We start from the raw sequence: 25,620 nt of genomic DNA on the forward strand, positions 1-25,620 counted from the left end.
GGGTGGTAATAATTGTAATAGGGGAAAAACTTATGTGAGCCACTAAGTTGTAGGTAAGACCACTTCATCGTTCCTTGGAGTGTGTTCCATTGTTTACGCGCCCACTTCACACAAAGCGACATAAAGACATTGCACTTGTTCTCTTCTCTTCCTAATGCACAGAATGCTATGTGGTGCATACCACGCACTGCCGCGCACACTAAAAAACGCCATTACTAAAAGCATAACAAGTGCGTCACATACTTACTAAAAATGCACCAAACTCAAACTTGACCTTTTTGGCCAGTCATTCAAAAAACCTTTAGCAATCAAGCGTGATAAATAAATTATGACAGGGATTAACGAATCTGGTTCCAAATTGGTCGGCAAATTATTAATTGTTAACTGCATATTCTGGAAAAACGCGTATTTAAAAAAATTGGCCCAAAAACTCGTCCTTCAAATATCGATCGATTTAAATGACCCTCATCTTGGCAAAGACTCTGAAACCTCGCGAGGCCCCAGGTTTGAGTCTTTGCCAAGATGAGGGTTCTTTAACTCGATCGATATTTGAAGGACGAGTTTTTGGGCCATTTTTAAAAAATACACGTTTTTCCAGAGTACGCAGTTAACTGGTTAAAGACTCCATATAATACATCTGTATCCGGGTGAAGTGAAACAAATCACCGGCTAGTTATGGCTATGCTCTCTTAACGCTAATTGGTCCGTCCATATATAGAATGAGAAATTATATAATCGTTGTGTGTATTTGTGGAGGTATTTACAGGATTTAGTGAGACAAAGGTGCTTTTGCGTCAAGGTCCTGTAGATTTCTCGAGTCTCCGTCTTTGGTTTTGTTGCTTTTTTTAAAAACTGACATTAATTTTATTTTGGTTTTAAAGGTTTTACGGCGCTTGCAACCCTTTTGGGTCATTTCAGCGCCAGTATTAAAAAAAAAAAAAAAGAAAAGAAAATGGGATTAGAGAAAAAGAAAAGAAAGGTTGAAATAGAGAACAGATGTAGATTCCAAGAGCACACTATCAGTGTACTTAGTTTGAGATCGCATAAAAGTCTCATCCAGACATCAGCTCTAGACCCCATTAAGAGGAATACAATCAATCAAATGCTTACAGAATATATCCAAAACAGAAAACATAACCAACAATTTAAAAATTACAAGGGAAAAAAATCATCTCCCAAAACCAATACTTAACATTTGACTGTTTCCCTCTCGGCTAAGAACCCCAGCAAGGACCAGGGCAAAACAATGCAATCCCCCTTCTAAGACAAAGACAGAGAACAACTCGGAAAACAGGTGACCTGCTGCCAGTGTGGGTGGTGACAAATGAATCTATCAAATGAATGTTTGTTTTAGTTTTTAATGGTTTTAGGGGCTTGCAACACTTGTAGATCAGTTTAGCGCCAGTAAAAAGGAAGAATATAGGGTAAAATGTCAACAAAAATTTAAAAAATTAAATTAAAAATCAAAATTTACAATTTCAAATCTCCCAAGAAAAAGTAAGCCAAAGGGGACTGGATCAAGTATAGGGAAACAGAAGTAGATTCCAGGAGAAAACTAGCAATGTGCTTGGACTGAGATCACTTACAAGTCCCATCCAGACAAAACCATAGGATTCCACTATAAGGAATACACTTAATTTCTTAAAAATATATTAAAAACATAAAGAATAAAACAGCGCATAACAGACTGATGATTCACAAGAAAAAATAAATCTCCCAAAACAAACAGCATACCATTGGCCTTTCGTTCTTTGCTAAGAACTCAGGCCGGAAGACACCTTACTTCAAGACGAGGACAGAGAAAGGGACAATAGATAAGATAGGGGAAACGGAAATGGCCCCCATCAACCACCCATGAATGGTAAAAGACTTTGATAAACACAATTATTTTTTGTTCTTATTTGTTTTCAAGGGTTGTACTGCCCTTGCGGCACGTTTAGATAATTTCAGCGTCAGAAAAAAAAATAAGAAAATGGGATAGTCAAAAAAGTATAGATTTACAATTACTTATACTTATATTATAAGCAAACCAGAAAAAGGAAGACAAAGGGGAATGGCTCAAATAGGGAACAGATGTAGATTCCAAGAGCACATTATTAGTTTACTTCACTTGAGATCATCTAAATGTCTTGTCCAGACATAAGCACAGGTTCCCACTAAGATGAACACACTCAAATATTTACAAACAATTATGTATTCAAAGAAAAGAAAAAATTATAATTGTACATAACAAAGAGATGATTTACAAGGAAAAAAATATCATCCCCCAAAACTATAACTATACATTTGACTATTTCCCTCCCAGCCATGGACTTCGACCAGGGCCAAAACAAAACCAAGTAATCTCATTCAAAGACATAGACCGAAAGCAAGTTGGAAAATAGATATAGGGGGATATAAGACACAGACAGGGTTCTCCACTATGGGAGGTCAAAAGACCCCACCCATATCAACACAACAAGTAAGATATGAAACAACAAACTGGTCAGACTTTTAACAAATATCAAATAATTTATTTTGATTCATTTCATTTCATATTGTATTATATCTCCTTTTTTTTGGGAGATAAGAGAGAGTAAAAATGTTGAATACCAAATTCTTCCTTAGAATATTACAATATTTACACTTGGGCATCGTCTGGTTATTAGTATTGACAAGAAATAAGAGGAAAATGCAGATACCCAATCACTGCTGGGTGGACTGGGGGGTCTGAAAAAAATAATCTTGACTGCACCCGGGATCGATCTCGGTCCCTTTACTTTGCATGTGTAGCGAATGCTCTACCAACCGAGCCATCTGGATATTGGGAAACCCCACTGTAAATTATCTCAAACTTCCACTTTAAATCAAACAACTTTCAGTACACGGAATAGAAGCTCCAACTTCATTCATAAGAATAATTGATGTGGATGTTTCGGATTTCCCCCTTGTCAACAAAGCGGACATCAAATAAGACATGAATGACATTGAATCATTCTGCAAGTTGTTAAAGAGGAGAGCTTGGTATGTTTGCACTGTTTTCTTTGTTAATTTATATATTTTAAAAGTAGTCCCGTCAGTCATAAGGCTCATGGATCTGGAGTTTATTCTGGTTTCTATAGCCCAAAATGACAATAGCAATTGTTTGCTACCCTTTGGATAGGATGCAATTCTATCCCAAAGTACTTTCCACCAGATCTAACGCACCCAGCTATTGCTGGATTTGACAAGGGAGGGGTGGGGGGATCGATTTCAGCCCCTTTACATGTAAAGCAAGTGCTCTACCAACTGAGTTATTGAGACCCCCCCCCATTGTTAATTAAACCCAAGCGTACAGTCTACTTCATTACAATATTTTCAATTGAGCTTCGAGCAACAACAATTGCACCATTCAGAGATATTTTAAAAAGTCGTCTCCCATAAAAAGAAACAACCACCTGAATGCATCTCTAAGCACAAAAGATCTTGGTCAGGGCCTTGGCAAAAAACCCTGATTCCAGTTCTACTACCACTGAAATAACAATGAATAAAGATGCTAAGCATTTAGGTAAAATACTCACAGCATCTGCCAGCTGGATATAACATACCAACACGCAAATCTATGTGTAACCTTAAATTTGTACAGTCTGATTTATATAATTTATCGAGAACTAATAAGTAAAATGGCTGTCTACAAACAATAACAAAGAGCTTAGTGACGTCAATTTCATTCCTTCTATACGGGGATAGATGTTAGAGGAAAAGTGGACCAATCAAGAATACCCCAATTAATGAGGTGGACCACTTTATCTCTTACAAGTCATACTCTCATTTCAAATGATCTAGATTTGAATTATAAACTTTTCTTATCAGCTGCAGCTTTCACAAAGGACACATTACATCCACTATAACATAACAAAATAGCAGATGTATAACATGAATCGTTCTGAACTTACACGGAATAAAGAGAAAAGAAATAATAAATAGACAACAATGATGATGATGATGGTGGTGATGGTGATGTTGATGATGACGATATATACAACACTAATACCTTAAATAGTACATTACAGAGAGATGATTTACAAAGAAAATTGTTCAATCGAATCAAAACAAAAAAAAAAAAGAAAAGAAAAAGAAACTGTACAGTTGGCTGCTTCCCTCTCAGCTAAGAATACTCGCCAGGTTCAGGAAGAAAAAAAACTGAGCAATCTCAATCCAGAACAAGGGCGGAGAAAAACAAGGAAAGGCTAAATAAATGTAGGGCGATAGAAGACACAGAAAGAGTGACCTCTTTGCCCACCATGGGAGGTCAGTCACAGGACCCCACCAGCGAGTGACCTCTTTGCCAACCATGAGAAGTCAAATTACCCCACCCAGGGAGTGACCTCTTTGCCCACCATGGGAGGTCAAAAGACCCCACCCAGGGAGTGACCTCTTTGCCCACCATGGGAGGTCAGTCAAAAGACTCCACCCAGGGAGTGACCTCTTTGCCCACCATGGGAGGTCAAAAGACCACCACCAGGGAGTGACCTCTTTGCCAACCATGGGAGGTCAAAAGACCCCCACCAGGGAGTGACCTCTTTGCCCACCATAGGAGGTCAAAAGACCCCACCCAGGGAGTGACCTCTTTGCCCACCATGGGAGGTCAGTCAAAAGACCCCACCAAGGGAGTAACCTCTTTGCCCACCATGGGAGGTCAGTCAAAAAACCCCACCCAGGGAGTGACCTCTTTGCCCAGCATGGGAGGTTAAAAGACCCCAGCAAGGAGTATATCTTTGCCCGCCATTTTGGTGGTCTGATTTTATGGGATGGTTTTTTTTCTTTCTTGTATTTTTCTTTCTTTCTTTGTCTGGCACCTTTCATAAACACTTTTCCAGATCGTTATCTTACATTTCAAAAGATCACTGTATATTGAAAATACATTTCTCCTAACCAAGTTACAGGTTACATTCCAACCTTATCCAACTGGCAAGACTAAATTGTTCAACAACTCCTTGACTGCGGGTAAAATGGCGCACTCGTTGTTGTGGTTCTGCTGCTGGTAGTGTTCAGCAAACCGGTTCAACATGGTGCTGACGGCTTGCATGGCTGGAGACGGCACGGGTTGGTTCTTGTCGACGCGCGTCAGCTTGTTGGTCCCTTTGTCGTACAGCAATGGAATGATGATGGACTGCTCACCGGATCCAACGTTCAGGCCAATCCGTGTCAACTGGAGCTGAAAGAAGAAATACAGAATTTGAAATGTAGTGCTAGAGAGTTGTGCCTCAAAAAGATGGTCCCTCACAAAAAAAAAAGGAGCAACGACCCAATTTTCTCAGCTAATGCCTAGGCCAGATTATTTTCAATGTGTTATATTTAAAGAAGACATTTTTATTCATCAACAAATCCATTTATTCTACTCTTTAATTCACTTTTCCTGGTTCACCCTTGCATAAGAAGATTGAGCTTATGAAGCATATACAGTCGCGTCTCTAATCCAGAACTCCATGATTCGGATGTCTCCATTAACCAGACAGGTTGCCTGGAGACGGATTTTAAAAATTCTTTATTTGTACACTTTAGGGACTGATTCCACTATCCAGATGTCTATAATCTGGACAAAATGCTGGGAATGGAGGTATTCGGATTGGAGAGACGTGACTGTATTTATTGATGCTGTGCGTTTAGTCAAAAAGCTCACAACATTTACCAGCTGGAAATAATGGTCCAACACACAAAACTATGTGTGACCATAAACGATTATAGTCTGATTGATAGAATTTATAAAAATGGCTGGCTAAAAACAACAACAAAGAGCTGAGTGACATCTATAATTATAAGGATATACCTGTTGGGCAATAATACAAAAATACTACAAAACAAAAGATGGTTTTTGTCTATGAATCCCAAATACTCACAATGAAAATCATTTTGTTCTTGATGACGAATGCTGGAATTCCAACCTGAGACATGGAGTAGAGGGACGGAGGGATGGTCAAGCACCAGTGGACAGTCCACTTCATGGAACGATCTGGCATCTGGATGGGAAGAACAAGAGGATAAGTACATAGTGAGGAAAAGATAAACATCTGATGCACACTGTGAGCTTGGTAAACCATTACCTGGTTTAGTGGAATGACACTCACCTTCGGACCGGAAGGGCTTGAGACCCGCTATGAGCAGTGCATACTTGAGTCTTTGGAATAGACTCTTTAATCTCATTCTCTCACCATACTCAGGTGTAAAATGCATACCTGGCTGTTAACAGCATTGTCTTTGTCGAAAAAAAATTGTAACACCGCCTTGCAGGCATCGTGTCTCGTACATGTATGTAAAGCGCTTTGAGCATGTTTATTGGATATTGTACCATATAACTGCTCAGATTTTTGTTTTAAACCATCACTAACCTGTTCATCCGTATTTCAAATCAACAATGATGAGAGTTAAAGGGAACAGAAAGGTGCCAGATGAAGATAGAGAATGAAAATACATCACAGTTTCAGGGAACTAAAGTGGTCCTTCAGAGCCATTGGCCCATGGAGCCGGAGTTTATCCTGTTTCTATAGCATGAAATGGACAATAGCAATTTCTTGCTACCCTTTGGCTACACTATTTATTTTGTTTGTTTTTCCTTTTTAGTGAGTTTTCGTGAGCTGAAAATTAATAGAAGGCAGGGTGTGCAACAATTCTGAAAAACAAACAGATGAAGTGGGGGGGGGGGGGGGGGGAAGAGTCTATTTGATACAGTAGAGTAAGACTGTTATTATCTGTAGATTAGTTATCATATTAAAATTCCAAAGTTCCAAAACAAACCAACAACAAAGAACACACAAGTTTTAGACTAACCAGCTCTAGTCTCATGATCTGAATACAATCCTTGACAATCCTGAACGGAGCCGAGGCGATCCGACAGGCCGCTGTGATTGAATTCAATTTGTATGGTGGGCAGAACACGCGTAAGTCAAAGAACCTCTCCAACACTTGCAGTTCCTCCGCACTCCATTTGTCTTGGTATTCTGTGACAATAGAGAAATAAAAAGAAGGCAATCAGACTTTTCCTTTTTTTTTCATGTTAATTTAATAAAGCAGACCTACCAACCTGAATATTTTAAAATTTGCAATTTTTAGGAGATAAAAATAGGAGTTGCCATAGTCAACTTTATAGATCAACAATTTACACTCACGATGATTGAATTACAATTCAAAAGCCTAAAAATGATGTAGTATGGTATCAACTTTCTTTTTCAATAAGTTTAAATGACTTAGAGATGCTCATGCAGTTCTGAAATTGGAACCGAAATTTTGTAATTTTAAGAATTTTTCATAGTAGTACGGAGATCTGTTAAAGTAGCCTTTAGTGACATAGGGCCCATGGAACCTGAATCTATACCTGTTTCTATGGCTTGGGGACAATAGCAATTGCTTGCTACCCTTTGGATAGGACCCTCATCTATTGCAAAGTACTTTTCCACAAGATCTAAAAGATCCATTTACCCAATCAGTGCTGGGTGGTCAGAACGAACGAAATTTCGACTTCACCCGGGATCGATCCTGGCCCCATTAGGTGTGAAGCAACTGCTCTACTGACTGAGCTGTGAGGATCCCTTGTTTAAGCATAGTACAAATCAAATGTTATGTCTACAAGGATCATCATGTTTCATCAGAAACAACATTACCTCTTACTGTCAAAATATAATAAATATGGCATTTTTGTTCTTTTTTGAAGCTGTTATATTCACTTTTGTTCACAACTTTTTAAAGTCCACAGTATTGTGAATGAAAGTTGTATTCAAGTATCTAAACTTGTATCGTCCATCTAATAATAGTATCGTTGATTGTTTTGTTTGTTTTTAAGGGTTTTACATTCTGTACACATGTCTCATAAGTTTATGTTGTTTAATAAACGTTCTTTACTGTAACAATTTGATTGTTGATTATTGAAAATATATATATGAAGAGTGGTTTTCCAAAACTGACTCTGTTATTTCCCATTTTGAGATATTGAGGATTATTTCCCCTGAACTTTCTCATTCTGTCTATTATTTTATCATATTTAAACTTCAAATTCACACAAATCTAGGGAAATTCTTGTGCCATTTGATGCTTAAAATAATATTTACATCCCAATTTATCTCCTGGATGGAAAATCTCAAAAAGTAGAAAAATCGACTTAACGAGTTTTGGAAAACCAGCCTTCATATCTAATTAATAAACGATCTAAGAACACAACACACAGGATCCAGCAGCTTAGTATCACATTGACTTTCCTTACCAGGAGTGGGAGAGACTTTCATATGCAGAGACTGGGAGCTACTGCTTGCTACGGAGATCTTGAACTGGAGACTTTCCACCTTGAAGCACAGGACATTCGGCTCCATTGTGTTCACCAAAGTCATCTGGAAAGGAAAAATTTTTAGAAGACTATAAGGTATGAGATGATGGCAAAAGACGAAGAGGCAGACCCAAGGAAATCTGGAGGAGATCTATGGATAAAGAGGCCGGCCAAACCTGGTAAAACGTTAGTGTCCATGCAACTGAGCGACAGAAATAGAAGTCTTTAGCAGATGCCACTTGCAACCAGTGGGGATCCTGATAGCTCGGTTGGTAGAGCAGTCGCTTCACACAAAAGGCAAAGGGACCAAGATCGATCCTGGGTGCAGTCGAAATTTTTTCTGACCCCTCTGTCCATCCAGCAGTGAATAGGTAGCTGAGTTGATTTGACGGAAATAATCCACATAACAACGTTGGATAAGTTGATATAATAGTATATAATTAATACGTCATAATAAAGAGGAAGTAAAGGAGGAGGAGGAGGAAGAAGAAAAAGAAGAAGAAGAAGAAGAAGAAGAAGAAGAAGAAGAAGAAGAAGAAGAAGAAGAAGAAGAAGAAGAAGAAGAAGAAGAAGAAGAAGAAAAAGAAGAACAAGAAGAAAAACAAGAAAAACAAGAAATAGAAGAAGAAATCCTTACATTTCCCTCCTGGTTAATAGTGATTATAATCTGTCTTCTCATGATAATGCAGGCAAAGAACCGTTCCAGGGGGAAGGTGGGCAGTTGTTGCTGGGCTCCTTGCTGTTGGTCAGGGCTTGGGGTAGGAGTGAGTAACGTGTGGAAACCCTTGTGTGACAGAATTGTGGGGGCTGCAGCGGCTGACGATCTCATTGACAGTCGGGTGGGAGGACTGACGACTGGAGCGAAAAGAAATTGAAACGGACATATAAGATAAATATATATATATATAAAGTCAGAATATGACCGTTCATGTTTATAACATATTTACTTGGAGATAGGTAAAATATACTTGATGAAATTATAAAATATATAAAAACTTGAAATTGTTATAGGGGAGTTGGAGGAGGAGGAGGAGGAGGAGGAGGAGGAGGAGGAGGAGGAAGAAGAAGAAGAGGAGGAGGAGGATGAACAGGAGGAGGAAGAAGAAGAGATGAAGTGAGGGAGGGCAGTAAGGAGGAGGAGAAGGTGGGAGAGTGAAGGAGGAAGGCGGGGAGGGCTGTGAAGGAATATGGAGAGTAAATGGGGGGGAAAAAAGGGGGAAGGAGGAAGAAGAAATTAATAATTATTGAGCAATGGATAATTGTTAATGACTTACTGGGCTTCCCATCTTTGTGTGTCTGTGGTGAGTGTAAGGATGGGTGGCCAGGGGACTGCTGGGTGTGGTGAGACGCTGGGGATGGATCTTGGACACTGGGAGACCCTACCCACCCCCCTCTGGCACCGGGGCTGGGCATGGCTAGACTAGAACCGGGGAACGGGGAACCCCCTTCCACCATACCTGAACACAATGGCAAAGGAGATTGTGATAAATAGGGTTAGTTTTTTTTTTTAAAAAGAAAAATGAAGATGAGAAAGACAAATTAAATATAAAAAACTGAATCAGAAGAAAAAAAGATAATTCGAATTTGGCACATATGGTCCCCTAAAAATCTATAACTACTGATTACCATTGTTTTGGACAGTAAAGATTATATGTGACCCTTCGCCTCAAAACGGTTTAAGTCGGGTTGGTTAAGATGTTGAAAACGGAATTTATAGTCAGAAATATCAGACTTATATTGAGTTTGTATGTTTTATTGAGGAGAATGGATACCATATTTTAGGGTGCTAATGCCAACAATTTATATTTTTGATAAGGTTAACATTCAATTCGGCTTTTAAGCATATGGTTCATTCCGACATAATACTGTTTTGGGACGATGGGTCATATATTATATACATTATATTATATTATATTATATATACATTATATTATATTATATTATATATACATTATATTATATTATATTATATATACATTATATTATATTATATATTAAATCTGAATAAGCGTCAGATCTAAGGCATTGATAGTGATATCGGTGGTTCCAATCGCAAACCATTCAATTCGGGGAAATCCCAACTCTGCTAGAGATATTTTTAAAATATCTTAAAATACAACTACAGACAATATATTAGCTCAAAAGATATGAATGGTCTTTTTAGCAAGCCAAAATGGAGTATATACAGTGCTTTACCCAGTATTTATATAAATAAAATATAAATAAACTCCACAAATTTACCAAAGCTCAATGTTTCATTGACCCAGTATTTATCATAGTCATGATGCGTCATTGTTTGAAAAATGATCTGAATCTGAAATCAGAGACCTGCAGATTCTTGGAGTTGAGTGATTTGTGACTGAGGCCATCATTATATGAGGTTGTGCCAAAAGGTCATTTTTGGGATGTTTGCCACAAAAACATTCCAATACTAAGATATTTTAGAAAACTACGGGGGAAAAAATCGCTTTAATCAGGTTCTCTGTATTAAATTATGAAAAATAAACCAAAAACTGACAATCTATCAACAAAATTATAGAAGTTATAGCTTTTTAAAGTGTTGAAAAAGTGTGGACAATGTTGATATTCTGTCAACAATTAGTTGAACCTTTGAGAAACTCTTCCTGCTATTCTATTGGAAAAAGATCGCCAATTTTCGTTTTATTTCACAATATTTAAAGGATAGAAATGGATGAAAATGAATTTTCACAGCCTCATTTAACGTATGAAACTAAATTATCTTAAGCAAGAAAATTCTTACCGGGACTGATGAAGGAAGCTGCTGGTGACTGCATGTGTAAACCGACCAATGACTGTGGAGAGGGGGCAGGGACAAAGGAGGATGGGGAGGGAACATGGAGGGGTGGGTTACTGGGGGAATTGGCCGTCAGGAGGGTGCCCGGAGACGGGGTGCCCATCAGAGTTGCCGAGGGGGACGGGTTCACCTGATAAAAGAACATTTATGAAAAACGCTTTAGTGTCTAATTTCAGAGCTGCCTACTTGAAATTTCAACAATTCGTAGTTTCCAAGGAAAAAAAAAAAGAAAAAGTCACTTTAGATAGCTTTAGAAATAATTTGATTTGCCCTCAGCAACAAAAATTCATATTTCTACCAATTTTTTGTAGTACTGGACAGGTCTATAATCAGATTTTCACTTTTATAGTTTAATTTCAACTTCGTGAGAGAGACATCTAAATTCCTCCAAAAGTGCATAGCTTTTCAAATGACGAAATAAATAAAAATAGTCAAATAGAATGGAAGCTTCATCAGCAGCATCCTTTCATTCGTCTTTAGTGTTTCATTCATGATGTTTTGTTGACAAAGGAAAAAACCTGAAACGTCAAAATGATCTGTGGTTTCATTAATTAAATTGAAGTTTCCATTCCTTTTGACTATTGTGATTTATTTTTCGAGCTACAAGCAGCAAAATTTGCATTATATCAAATTTCAAAGCCCAAAATCTGGCAACTCACCCCAGCAGGCAATCTGGCCGATCCAGGAGAAGCAGGTGTGTGTGGGTTGGAAGGAGGAGTCATAGGGCTGTGAAATCGGAAGCTGTCCTGTCTCTGCTGTTGTGCTGCGGCAGCGGCTGCTTGGTTGGCTGCTCGCTGGGCTGGTGAGCCGGTGGAGGGCAGGTGGGTCATGAACATGTCTGTTGGGTCGATTCCCAGCGGAGACGGTTGGTCGTCATCTGTAACTGAAGACGCTGTTCGTCCTAATCCCATCGTAACATTCTCATCAGCAAAGATGGACAGGAAGGACTGTGGACGATTATAAAATGTGTCAGTGCATGACATAATCAGTCGGAAGTGAAAATTTTGGATTTGCATTTTTTTTGCATTTTCTTTATTTGAAGTAAATCGGGTGATTTTTCATGAAGTTCTGGTCAGATGTATGGGAAAGGTATCCAGCAATTTTTCTGCTGTAAAAAATATTTAGAAGTGAAATTAAGCTTTGATATTTCCCATAGATGTACAAAAAGGGTTGATTTAATTATTTATGACAAGAAGTCATTTTTGATAAAAACTGACTTTCTAATTAAACTTTGCAATATTTCAGTTCAAACCTGTTCACCATCCGACTGATTATGTCATTCACTGTAACAAATTTGTAGATGTTCATGACATTATTCCATTGATTTTAAGGGTAATTAGCTTATCCTATAGGATGGACAGCCCAACACAAATTAGGAAAGCTGAGGACAGATCAGGATGGAGGGGGGCCTTACTGCAGACTTACTGCTAACTTCAGGCATTTAAAAAGATTAATCACGGAAATGTTTCTCAACCGCCTGTCTGGATATTAAGTGATGCATTAATGTCCTTTTTACTTTTGTAATTAGCTGAAGAAGGGTTTTGAGCCTGAAGCGTTCTGTGTTTGATACTTTGTTCTTTTTCAAATCTGTATATTCATTTTCATTCATTTCTCTCTATTTTTTTTAGTATCACTTTGATATCACAGTCACTGGGTTTAAAAATATTTCGTTTCACCTATTGAAAAAGTGTGGACAAAATTGATAATCTGGCCACACTTTCTTTGAACACTTTGAGAAACTATTTCTGATATTCTTTTGGAGCCAGTTTTTGGTTTATTTTTTACATTATTCAACTGATAGAAACTGAAAAAAAAAAATTTTCTCCTTAGTTTACCAAATAACTTATCATTGAAGTGTTTTTGTGGCGAATGTCACATAATAACCTTTTGGCACAGCTTCATATATATTTAATCTCCCATAAACAAAACCATCCACACAACTGTTTCCCTCTATGTGAAAGATGCCAGCCAGGGTAAAAACCAATCATCTCATTCAGAGACAAGGACATAAATCCTATATTTAAGATGACAAGAGATAAAGGAAATAAAAGAGACAGAACACAACAGAACATGTTTGGCTACCACGAAGACACCAACCTTGAGTCCAGGGGAGGGTTGGAGTCCCTCCAACACCTTGGTAGGATCAAATAGACTGTATGCACCGTCCCTGACTGCCACTTGTTTGTTGCCCAGGAAATGGACATCGATGCAGTAGCTGGGAAGAACAATAAAAATTTAACGGATTGCATGATTTTCCACTTGTGAGCCAACTGTCAGACATCAAGGGAATTAATCACGTTTTTGTCATACCATATAATTATTGAGTTGTGTCCCTTGTCTGTGTTGGACCACATATAAAGACAAGAGTTCTCTCTCTCTTGTTATGCGGTTCAAAACAATGGCTGTCGTTCAATCATTCATGGCCAGCTAGAGTGATAGTAATACATTACACCAATGTATACTAGAAATATACAATGTAAAGCGCTTTGAGAACGTTTAGTGGATATTGTGAATAAAAGTTAAAGATGCTGTATCTTTAATTATTGTGAGGAAATTGACAGGGTCCAATATATTTCCATGAATACTTTGAGACATTTGTTGTCTGTTAATTTCTTATTTTCATGAACAGGATTTCAATCTTTTTTTTTATATTTGAAACCTTAGTTGTGAGCAACAATTTGTTAACATTAAATTTGTAAATTTAAAAAAATTGGTGAAAACCTAAAATCATAATTCTCGCTAGTCAGGAGTTTTGCAACAATTCTATCAAGGTAAAGATTGATGAGAAATAAAGGTATGTTTGTTTTTATTTGGGAGGGGGGGGGGGGAGGAGGGTTGTGAGCTTTTATATAGCGCAATATCCACTAAATGTGCTCAAAGCACTTTACAAAGGGTCCCTGACCAACAGCAACACGTATCATGTAGAATGAAACATGACGCCTGTGAGGCGATATTAAATTTTTTTCTGACAGAGACAACGCTGTTTACGGCGAGGTACTGATTTGACAACTGAGTACAGTGAGAGAATGTGAGTAAAGAGCCTTTTCCAAGGACTCAACTAGACGCAGAGTGAGGCTTGAACTCAGGACCTTCCGATCTGAAAGCGAGTGTCAGTTAGGCCAAATAGCTCAGTGGCTAGTACATCCACTCGCCAACCCCTCTCTCTCTCTCTTAGCCAGGTGGTGGGTGTCATAGAAATGTGACCCTAGATTTGGCTACCTGGCACTGTGATATTTTCATTATCTGTCTTCACCTGCCACTTCTCTCCATTCCCTTTATCCCTCATCGTTATTGATATAAATGCCCGCTACACACTTTTAAAAATATCAATATATAAAGAATTGTTGTAGGTTTGAAATTTTTGCCTATTGCTCATCCATCACTGATGGACCAGGTAAACAACCATCCTGATACAAACTCAGTTTGGAAAAAGGACAATTGACGTGACAAGTAAGACACTCACCTGTTTCTGAATGTGATTCGTACATGAGAGCTTGTTTGTGGGATGATGCCAAAGTACTGGAGATGCTGGCGAGGAATCTATTAGATACAAGAAATATGAAAATATATTGCATAACATTCATTATTTTCTCGCAACAGAGGGAAATTGGGGTGAAAAAGATTTTCAAATATTGAAGGTCACAGATACACCATAGCATTTGATTAAGATGGAAGGAAAAAATGTTGTCTTTTCCTTTCTTTTTTTTCCCTTTTCCAATCAATGAATTCAAAATTGAAAGAAAGAGTAGACAAAGAATCAAATCAATTAATTTTCAAAATAAAAAGAAGAATCAAAATAGCCAAACAGTAACTACATTAGAATAAATCATGATGGTTGTAGTAGAAAATGCTTTAGGTAATGGGGATATGGAGGGAAGAGACCATTTAAATACATACATGTTAGCAAATTATATTAAGTAACAGAAACACATTAGTAAATGTAAAAAAACAAAATGATCAAGTTGATAATTTTTTTTAAAAAAGATTACCCATGTTTGTCACAAGATCAAATTTATTACTTTTTTTTTCAGCAAATTCAATAATCTGAAACGTGCTGACAACAAAACAATAAATTTGATCATTTGATCCTTTCATATTAAAAAATCGTATGAGACAAGTAAATGGCTAAATTTAAAAAAAAAAAAAAAAAAAAAACATGGGAAAAAAAAACCCTTCTGATGAGAAAACAGAATTTCAATATAATTATTTTTTCTGATTTTTTAGAAAAAGAAAACAAACTTTATTTGATGGGAAAGAAATTTTTAAAAAAAAATTTGTCTCTCTTTGGGGACAATTTGAGTTTAATTTGTCTGGGGAAAATGGAACAAATATCTATCTGCTCATTAACTTGAAAATCAAAATGTATTTTTACAGAATGGCTGAACTTGAAAACAACTGATATTAGATGAATATTCAACGAACAGAGTGTCAGTGTCGTGTGCTCTATAACCAGTAATACACCTACTTGTAAAGGCAACCCCTGTGTGTTGGTAAAGAAAAGAAAAAAGTAAAATTCTTGAGCTTTTATATAGCGCAATATCAGTTAAGTGCTCTAAGTGGGGCAGCATGGGGCAGCGGTACGGTCTTTGCTTTGTACCCGAAAGGTACCGAGTTCGATCACCCGCCGCTGTGCTGTGTGGCCTTGAGCAAGTCACCTCCTCCTAGCTCCATTTGCGGCACTGCACTGCGGCTAACACCTGGGTTATTCAAGTCTTCCCTTGGAATAGACCCTAGAGACAAATTTCCCCTATGGGATGAATAAAGGGAATTTTATTTTTTATTTATTTCTTTAAACTGCTTTACAAGGGGTCCCGAGACAACAGCACCACAAGGACAAGTCATGACGCCTGTTAGACGATATCAAAATTTTTCCAACAGAGACAACACTGTTAACGGCCAGGTACTTATTTTACACCTAAGATTGGTGAGACAATGTGAGTCAAGTGCCTTTTTCCAAGGACTCAACCATGAGCTGCTCAGAGCGGAATCCAACCCAGGACCTTCGGATCCAAGTGTAATACAACTAAACGAAAAAAGAAAAATGAAAATTTTCACTTGTGGGTGAATGACAACAAAATAGTTGTTATTTCATAAATGTACCATTGATAATGAATATCCTGACGAAACATGAAATAAAAATAATACAAATAGGGCAGAGTAGTTGTGATGTCAACTTCCTTCATCTCTTCCAGTTCCAAACTCATTTGAAGTGTGTATTTAACTAGTCCTTCGGAGGACTAACAATGAATAAGTTACATATTGAATCATAATCATAAGGTGGCAATACTATTTTAGCATCAGGGTGTATAGGCAGATGATTACGGAATGTAAAAGAGTGTGGATGAATGATCTTTATTGACGACCAACATATATATTCAGACTAGAAAATAAGATGCCATCACTCTGAAAACAGAAGATCAATGACACAAGGTATGTATCCAGTCCCCCCGAAAGAGTAGCTTTAGACTTCCATGAGAGTGAAACCAGTTTTTTTGACATCACACTTTTGTTCCATGTAAAAGACCCATTAGGTTTTTATGGAAATCTAAAATGAAGCACCCTCATCAAAGTCTTGTAACAATTTTTCTTTCTTTTTAAAATAAATTAATAAAAGTGTTTGCAACGCTAAATCCACAGAGAGTCGTTCATGATCTGATTTTGAGGGTAGAAACTAGACATGAAGCTTCTCTTACCCCCAGATTGGCATTGTGACAAGTGGCTTCTAAGACACTTAGTAAAAGCAAATAATAATAAATGACATTTGTAGAGTGCCTTACCCTGATTTCAACAGGCTTCAGTGTATGTACAAATGGGGGCCCCAAGAATCACCAAAATGCCCAAAGTGCAACCAAGCACCACAAGATGCAAACCTACTCGTACTAGATTGCCCAGAGACAAAACTGGAAGGGGGATTTGAAACCATCAACAAATGTGATGATGACTTCCGAACCTGGATTGATACCTTGAACATAGAAGTGTAGCCGAACGATACTACTACTACTAGTGTATGGAGAAAATATAAACCAATCATAAAGGCAAACTAATCTCTAGAACATAGTCCATCGCATTTGCATTCCTAATGTCATTTACATTAATTTTATAATATAAATTGTGACGTCTATACAAATTACCTCTGTGGCTCCGAGCACGGCAGCTGATGGCAGTTTGTGGATGGACATCATTGGCATCCAAGTGTCGTGAAGGGTCTATTAAGGTTATAAAAAAAATAATTTAAAAAATAAATAACAACATAGAAAACAATATCAAAATTTCCAATATATATTTTAAAATATATAGAATATGGATACATCTAGATTGCACTTTATGGTAAAGCTCACACCTATTTAGTGATATATGGGAAAAAAATCACAAGTAATTTTTTAAAATTTTGACTTGTTACCCAAATTGTAAATTTAATAAAGAAAAGGTAAGTTAAATAACGATGATTAAAAAAAAAAAGAGATAAAAATGAAGATTTACCTGGGATAACTGAGCCAAACTACAGTGTAAGTTAAACTCCTCTGCCAGGGTAAGCAGCATGGGGATGTGTGGATTGGCTGATGAGGATGGGAGACGAGTTCCCAAAGACAACTGGAATTTCTTGGTAAACTGGTTCCATTTGATGCTTACCTGGGTTGTTACAACATAGTGGGGGGGGGGGGGGGGGGGAAGAGTAAATAATGATATCAGCTTTGACAAACTAATAAAGATACAATCAAAGAATGCAATTAAACAATTTATAAAACAAATATTGCAATAAAAATGTTTAAGTGATACTAGGCTGCTAGAAGCTGTGGACTGTAAAGAGTAATAAACAAAAATGAATATAACAGCTTCAAAAAAGAACAAAATACCAAACACGGAACATTTCAGACTCAAAACCCTTCTTCAGCCAACAACAAAAAACAATAAAGACATAAATATATTACTAAATTCCAGATAAACGAAAGAGATATTTTAAGTGGAATCAAAGAATATTTAAAAACTGTTTTCCATTAAACAACTGAGATTTCCATCGATATTCTTTCCAAGCATCGTCGTTCACAGTCAACGTATTGTTGGTGGAATCAAGTACAAGTGTTGGGGGGGTGAATTGAGTTATAAAATACCCCAGACTACAATCTTAAATCTTCTCAAACTCTAATAATTAATAATGACAACAGAGAAAAGAGACATTTGTACACAGATGATGAACACAAAAACTAACCAGACTACACATGTTTGGTCCATATGCCATGGTCAGCTTGCGGTAGTTGTACGACTGGATCTCAACTATGGAGGACAGGCCTGTTCTGGAGTCTGAGGACACAAGAGATTATAATTTTTTTTTTTTTTAATTTGTTAAACCAGAATTTTATTTTTTTTTCAAAGAAAAAAAGTCTATCCGGTTAATGGAGTGATAATTTATCCTGAAGTCTGTAACAATTGTTTTGTAAAAATAATAATAATAATAATAATAATAATAATAATAATAATAATAATAATAATAATAATAATAGTAATGAGGAAGAAGAAAAGGAGGAAGAAGAAGAAGAAGAAGAAGAAGAAGAAGAAGAAGAAGAAGAAGAAGAAGAAGAAGAAGAAGAAGAAGAAGAAGAAGAAGAAGAAGAAAGAAGAAGAAGAAGAAGAAGAAGAAGAAGAAGAAGAAGAAGAAGAAGAAGAAGAAGAAGAAGAAGAAGAAGAAGAAGAAGAAGAAGAAGAAGAAGAACGATGAAGAAGAACGATGAAGAGGAGGAGGAGATAAGGAGAGGGGGAGGAGGATGACGACATGGAAGAGAAATAGGGTTACTGCTACAACAACTAAAGATACGACCATACCATTCAAGCTTTCAGCAAATCTTTGTACAGCCCCATAGAGGTAAGCAATGGAAGTCCATTCATCTAACACATCAGACACTGTCTTCCTTACGTTGTCCCCGGTCATCTCTTGGAGCATACAGAACCTCTGAATTGATCCTGAAAAACAAACAATACCAATCTGTCATGAAATACAGTGTGGCTATGTGGTCTAGTGGTATGTATGTATGTTTTCAAGACAAGACACCGCACCACTCTACCAACAACACGACAAATAGAGAAGAATACATTACAATCCACTTGAATATTAAACAAATGGGAATTTTAGAGCTTTTCATATCAAATCCAGAGGATCAAAATCACTTTCAAGATTTTTCCATAGAAACATTACATACCTAGCTCTTTGATATGAATACTTGGCAAGGGGGATTTTGCAAACAGGAACTGTAAAATAAGAAAAGAAAAGAAAGATTACAAATTATCAATAATAATTAAATCACATGGTAAACAGCTTCACAAAACGTTCAGATCTCTTGGAGACAAGTATTTTATTTATAATAATATTTATCATCTGCAAAATATTTTTTTATTATTAAACACACTTATCACTTTCATCACTAAAATACCTCACCCCCAACCCCTCCCTACCATCAAAATCAAAGAAAATAAATCATTTTCTTTCAGCTAGACATTATTTATCTCTTCCATTTGTCATTTGCAACAAGTATTTAGAGTTGACTTCATCTTGGGGTGGGGGTTCTTATAATTCAGTTAGTAGAGCCCTAACCCCACTATCAAAGGAATTCTGGGTGCAGTGGAGATTATTTCTGACCCCCTTATTCATCCAGCAGCAATTGGGTAGCCATCTATTAAATCTGGTGGAAAGTACTTTGCAATAGACTGGAATCTTATCCAATGGGTAATGTGAAATTGCTGCTGTCCGTTTAACACTACAGAAATCAGGATAAACTGCAGCTCTAAACTTTTTTTACTTCTTTAAGGAGTAGTTTTAAAAATCATATCTTACCTCAACAATCCACAGTTTTGACTGTCGATTCTGAATTCTAAACTTGCACTGCAACAGTTGTTTTCTCAACCCATCATTTACTTCTTCTGGCAGACTCTTGATTTCAGGAAAACTGAAAGAAAGTTTGTTTGATATTTTAACTAGTTTTGACATTCTCAGAATTGTCACCAAATTGTTCAGCAATATTCTCCCATTACAAATTGAAAATCATGTTTTCTATTTTTTTAAAAATCATTTTTTCACTAAAACGTTGCTGCTTTATGGTCATGTGACCTGCAGGTCCCTGGTTTGATTGAGTAGTGTAGAGTTGAGTCCTTAGAAAAGGTTCTTAACTCACAATCTCTCACTATACTCATGTGTAAAATGAATACCTGGTCGGTAACCGTGCTGTCTATCAAAAAAAATACAATAGCACCTTGCAGGCGTCACATCTTGTCCTATATTTGGGACCCCAGGAAGTGGAAAGCGGGGATCCGAATAGTTCAGTTGGTAGAGCACTCAACCCACTGGCAAAGGGATTCTGGGTGCAGTCAAGATTTTTTCTGACCCCCCTATTAACCCACCAGAGATTGGGTAGCTGGGTTTGTCAAATCTGGTAGAAAGTACTTTGTGCACATTTAGTGGATATATAGCGAAATATAACAGCTCAATTTTTTAATGCATCAGAGTCATAACAGAGTGAATACATTATAGTGTTTTCTTGGAAACATGCTCTAACATTTTGAAATACCAAGGCCTTAAACAGCCTCGTATTGCTCTTTACAATTATATTCACAGGTCACAGAGCATTCTGTGTTCATAAGAACGAAAATGATACATTTTGACACTAAATACTCACTACAAGACGCCAAGAGCAAGGCAGGCACCGCTGTTGTCCACAACTCCTCCATCATGGCTGAACCCTTGCTTAGATAACTTGAAATAAAGAGCAAATGGTGAATGTGATAATAATAAAAAACAACAACAGTAGTAGTAGTAGTAGTAATAATAATAATAATAATAATAATATAATAATATATAATAAATAATAATAATAATAATAATATAGAGCAGTAATAAAATAAATAATAATAATAATATAATAATATAATAATAATAATAATAAATCATCACCATCATCATTACTATCACCATAATCTTCATCATCACCAACATCAATATTTGTAAATCTAACCTCTTCTCCCAGGAAGACAAAGGGCATTTTCTCTTCAGTCCTGGCCAAAAGATAGGCCAGCTCACTGACAAAGTATGGGGAGCCTTTGGTCTTCTTGGCATCGGAATGATCACCATTCTCCCCTAGGAATATCTGTGGATTGTGAAAACCAATATACTTAACAGTGTGAAATCTACCAAAGTTGGTTTGTTTTGTATGTTTTGTTTTTAAGGGTTTTACGGCGCTTGCAACACATTAATGTTATATCAGTAAAAAGGACGAAAATGGTATAGTAAAAAGTTCTAAAATTACAATTAAAGCACCAAAGAAAAGGAAGATAAAGTTGAATTGGTTTAAATAAGAAACAGGTGTAGATTCCAAGAGCACACTATCAAAGTACTTAGTTTGAGATCACCTAAAAGTCTCATCCAGCACAGGTCTCCAGTAAGAGGAACACACTCAAATGCTTACAAATTATATATAATAAGAAAATAAAACATAATACAGTGCATAACAGAGAGATGATTTACAAAACAAAAAAAACAAAAAAATCATCTCCCAAATCTCTACTTGTACATTTTACTGTTTCCCTCCTGGCTAGGGTATCCGGCCAGGGCCAGGACAAAATCAAGTAATCTCAAACCAAGACAAAGACAGAGAGCATGTTGGAAAACAGATATAGGGGGATAGGAGACACAGTAAGTACCTCCCCGCCCACTATGGGAGGTCAGGAACCCCACCCAGAAAAGTACGAAAGTCATGAATGCATCACTGACATACTCTGAAAAAAAAACTGTATTTAAAATCTTGGCCAGAAAATTTGTACTTCAAATATTGATCAATTAAACTGACCTTCATTTTGTCAAAAACTCTCAAAACTGGGATTTCTAAGTCCAAATTATGAGAGTTTTTGACAAGATGAGAGTCATCTTAATCAAATCGATCAATATTTGAAGTACTAGTTTTCTGACCAAAATTTTAAATACATGCTTTTTTCAGAGCACGGCAGATTAATGAACTGGGATGCAATAAAAAATAATTACTACTTGAAGAAGTATAAAATAATGAGAAAATAAAAAATAAGCTTCTGTTTCATTCGCAAAAGACAAAAGATGTGAACATTTCCGGTAATGCCTTGGCCAACAAAATTAGTCAATAAATGAGACTATTAAAGATATTTATCTAATTTCATATCAATAATCTTTTATGTCAAATTTTACAAAACAGATATATGAGAATGATCTTCATTGTCTGAGATAAAATCGTAAACAATGTTTCAAAGATACTATGTTATAAGAAAGAGAGCAAAAAAAAAAAAATATTTGCGATAAATAATTTTTCAAAAGTATAAAAATTTCACAAACCTTCCTCTTTCTCGTCAGACTATCCATGTTCAACGGGATACCCTCTGTTGAAGTTATATGAAAATTAGGCTTCAAAGAAAACTTATTACTTATTCATTCGATAAATATAAACAGGTAGTGCAATTTACATCACATCCTGTATTAGACATAAAGAAAAAGAAAATTTTCAAAAAACAAAACAAAACAAAAACAACAACAAAAAAACCCAAACATCAAATTATTTCAAATGTTAGAAGTGATGGGTTATGGTTAAAAGTATTTGAAATTATCAGTAATTTGATTAAGAAAATTGGAAATCTCTAGAAATCAGCAATGACAACAAAGGCACTGGGAATAATTTGATGGCGTGTTAAAATATAAAAGTATTGAGGGCAAATTCAATGAAGTTCAATAAGAAGAGGCATTTCACAATACCAAAATATTCTTATCATTCTTCTTCATATTCATAACTTCAATATTTTCATGAAAATGGGCAGATCATGTTAGCCATCTTGAAGAAAAAGACTGTATGTGGCTACGTATTATAAGTGAACATAAAGTCTTTTTCCTTAAGACAACAGAGGTCGAGTCTTTATCCCACAGAACAAACAATTCCAAGCCTCACCAAAGACCTTGCAAAACTCTCCATGGGTGAGAGAGTACACATCAATGGGGGTGAGACGTCCTGCCTTCATGAACGCTTTGACGACAGCCTCCTCCCCGATATCGTCCTCCACCCCTTCAGCCGTGCACTGGGTCGTCTCCAGCATGTAGTAATTCACTTCCACCTTACGCTGGCCTTTCTCACAAACTTCCAATACCTGGAATTCAAAGCAATAACTAATGATGACGTGGCCCATAAAAATCCATTGCTCATGTTTAGCAGACCTGTATACTTGAAAATAAAAAAACTCGTAAATTTTGGGAGATTGTAGTTATTTAGTTTATTTCAAAAATCAACAATTTACCCTCACAATGATTAAGTAAGACTTCAAAATACTTAAAATGATGTAGTCTGGCATCAACTTTCATTCTAAATAAGTTTTAATGGCTTAGAGATGCTCATGTTTAGCAGACCTGTATACTTGAAAATAAAAAAACTCGTAAATTTTGGGAGATTGTAGTTATTTAGTTTATTTCAAAAATCAACAATTTACCCTCACAATGATTAAGTAAGACTTCAAAATACTTAAAATGATGTAGTCTGGCATCAACTTTCATTCTAAATAAGTTTTAATGGCTTAGAGATGCTCATGAAAATCTGAAATTGGAGGCAAAATTATCATTATTATTATTTTTATCAAAGGCTTTGAAGATTACTATCATTTCTTCAATCAAATATTAACACTACAAAGATAGAATAAATCAGCCGATCACAGGCAATGTTTCATATTTCCTGACTGAAGAAGCAACTTGGATTCATTGATAAACCTGAGACATTTCTTCAATTCCAAACCTTACCACGTAATAGCCATGCTGTTTGGGCACTCGGACATAGAGGCGGGTTGGGGCCAGTTTGCTCAGGGGATGATTCTCTAGGTTGATGAGAGGCAGGGATGGCCAGCATGTGGTCATCATTAACTGGACGCATTTCTCACTACGCTGAAGAACCAGCTGTACCCTGGAATTCACAATATCAAATCATCAGTGACAAAAATAGAATAAAAGCGGAATGCAAGGTTGTGCCAAAATGTGGTTTTCATGACATTCGCCACACAAAACTCCCCAACAAAATCCCTTTATTCAAACAAATTTAACAGTAAAGCTTTCGGTATCAGTGCTCCTCGGTTATAGAACAGCATAAGTTTTAAAACTAGATTCAGCCCTCCATTTGAAATTTTTTTAAAGAATCTGAAAACAGAACTTTTTTTCAGTGCCTTTTAGCCTGTTGTTTATTTTTAATTTGTACATTGATTAACTATGGATTGTAACATAACTGTTTTTTTAAAATGTTTTTTTTTCATAGTGCCATGAACACCTTTGAGTGGAAGGGTGCGCTTTATAAATGCTTCATTATTATTATTTATTCATCCCAGAGGGGAAATTGGTCTTTAAGGTATATTCCAAGGGACGACTGGAATAACCCAGGAATCAGCGGCAGTACAGTGCCGCAAAATAAGCAAGGGCGAGATGACTTGCTCAAGACCACACAGTACAGCGGGTAGTCAAATTTAAAAAATAATAAAATTTGAACTCTTACTTGAGTTTAGTCAGCAATCTTTCCATTCCCCTATGCTCAGCATTTAGACTGTCTTCAATATTTTGTACAACAGAATGAGCTGGAAGAAAAGAAAAAAAAAAAGAAAAAGAAAAACAATTGAAATTTAACAATTATAGGATTTAATAGTTCCTTATTATTTTCAATAATAAAGTTTGATCTTTTGGGGTTTGAATGCATTACCAGAAATAAAACAATGTTTACATTTATTTGGTTTTCAAAGAATAACTTGATAATAAAAAACCAACAATTTTATAAAAAAACAAGAAAAACATTATACCAGATCATTTTTTTTTTTTTTTTGGTTTGTTTTTGGAAGCACACATTAAATAAAATATTATAAGGGGCTCTGATGAGAAAAAAAAAGTCAAATGTAAGAAAAAAAATGTCAACAAATGAAAAAGAAAAAAAGCGTCTGTTTTCTAAATTTAACTTCACATTAGAAATTCTTTCCTGTTTGATATTTGATTACAAAGAAACCAAAGGAATAAAAACAAAATATTAAAAATTCCTTATTCATTATCACATCATCATGGTCAACAGTGTTTTAAAAAATAATTTTGATAATTTCCTTCATACAGCAGCTTTCTCTTTATATTACAGCAGTGCTGATGCAACCAATGAACAATGACATCTGTCAAAAGGAACCTGCAAGTACAATAGATCTTTTCTCCCATATATCTGGATTAAACACTAAGAATTACCATCTAAATCATTTCTGTTGTTAGCCGTAGAAGGCTTTTAAGCTCAAAACATTCAGTGATCATTATTGAATTCTTTTATGAAGCTGTTATTCTCATTAAAAAAAAGAAAAAATCAAATGTTCGCTTCCGCTTACAACAAGAAGGGACTGAAGCCATATACGATCCGGTCTGCACATCGATGGAAATACGCAGGACCTCGGAGGACATACAGGGGCTGAGCACACTGACATGAAGGGCCACCGGCATGTCGCAGACTTCACCTAAATCAGGGTGAAAAAAATATACAGCAAA

The 25,620-nt window shown here is 36.3% G+C and overlaps 1 protein-coding gene across 1 annotated transcript in view; it reads right to left on the bottom strand.

Annotated features, from left to right (window-relative positions):
* Positions 1 to 2,488: 2,488 nt before the first annotated feature.
* Positions 2,489 to 25,620, bottom strand: part of LOC144968126 (mediator of RNA polymerase II transcription subunit 14-like) — a 43,314-nt gene continuing 20,182 nt past the window's right edge. Inside the window, exons 18-40 of the mRNA XM_078906137.1 lie at positions 25,464 to 25,589; positions 24,608 to 24,686; positions 23,869 to 24,028; positions 23,033 to 23,228; positions 22,429 to 22,472; positions 21,086 to 21,217; positions 20,750 to 20,826; positions 19,912 to 20,023; positions 19,280 to 19,328; positions 18,906 to 19,043; positions 18,295 to 18,386; positions 17,568 to 17,717; positions 17,219 to 17,293; positions 14,551 to 14,627; positions 13,185 to 13,302; positions 11,747 to 12,034; positions 11,034 to 11,217; positions 9,547 to 9,729; positions 8,910 to 9,127; positions 8,213 to 8,336; positions 6,787 to 6,956; positions 5,859 to 5,978; positions 2,489 to 5,176 (exon numbers count right to left, since the gene is read on the bottom strand). Coding sequence (XP_078762263.1) covers positions 4,919 to 5,176; positions 5,859 to 5,978; positions 6,787 to 6,956; positions 8,213 to 8,336; positions 8,910 to 9,127; positions 9,547 to 9,729; positions 11,034 to 11,217; positions 11,747 to 12,034; positions 13,185 to 13,302; positions 14,551 to 14,627; positions 17,219 to 17,293; positions 17,568 to 17,717; positions 18,295 to 18,386; positions 18,906 to 19,043; positions 19,280 to 19,328; positions 19,912 to 20,023; positions 20,750 to 20,826; positions 21,086 to 21,217; positions 22,429 to 22,472; positions 23,033 to 23,228; positions 23,869 to 24,028; positions 24,608 to 24,686; positions 25,464 to 25,589 — 3,170 coding nt within the window. The 3' untranslated portion in view covers positions 2,489 to 4,918. The remainder of the gene's footprint in view (positions 5,177 to 5,858; positions 5,979 to 6,786; positions 6,957 to 8,212; positions 8,337 to 8,909; positions 9,128 to 9,546; positions 9,730 to 11,033; positions 11,218 to 11,746; positions 12,035 to 13,184; positions 13,303 to 14,550; positions 14,628 to 17,218; positions 17,294 to 17,567; positions 17,718 to 18,294; positions 18,387 to 18,905; positions 19,044 to 19,279; positions 19,329 to 19,911; positions 20,024 to 20,749; positions 20,827 to 21,085; positions 21,218 to 22,428; positions 22,473 to 23,032; positions 23,229 to 23,868; positions 24,029 to 24,607; positions 24,687 to 25,463; positions 25,590 to 25,620) is intronic.

Source organism: Berghia stephanieae, chromosome 3, assembly GCF_034508935.2.
Source record: "Berghia stephanieae isolate SIO BIC M18660-M18661 chromosome 3, UCSD_Bste_1.3, whole genome shotgun sequence".
In the NCBI taxonomy this organism is placed as follows: domain Eukaryota; kingdom Metazoa; phylum Mollusca; class Gastropoda; order Nudibranchia; family Aeolidiidae; genus Berghia; species Berghia stephanieae.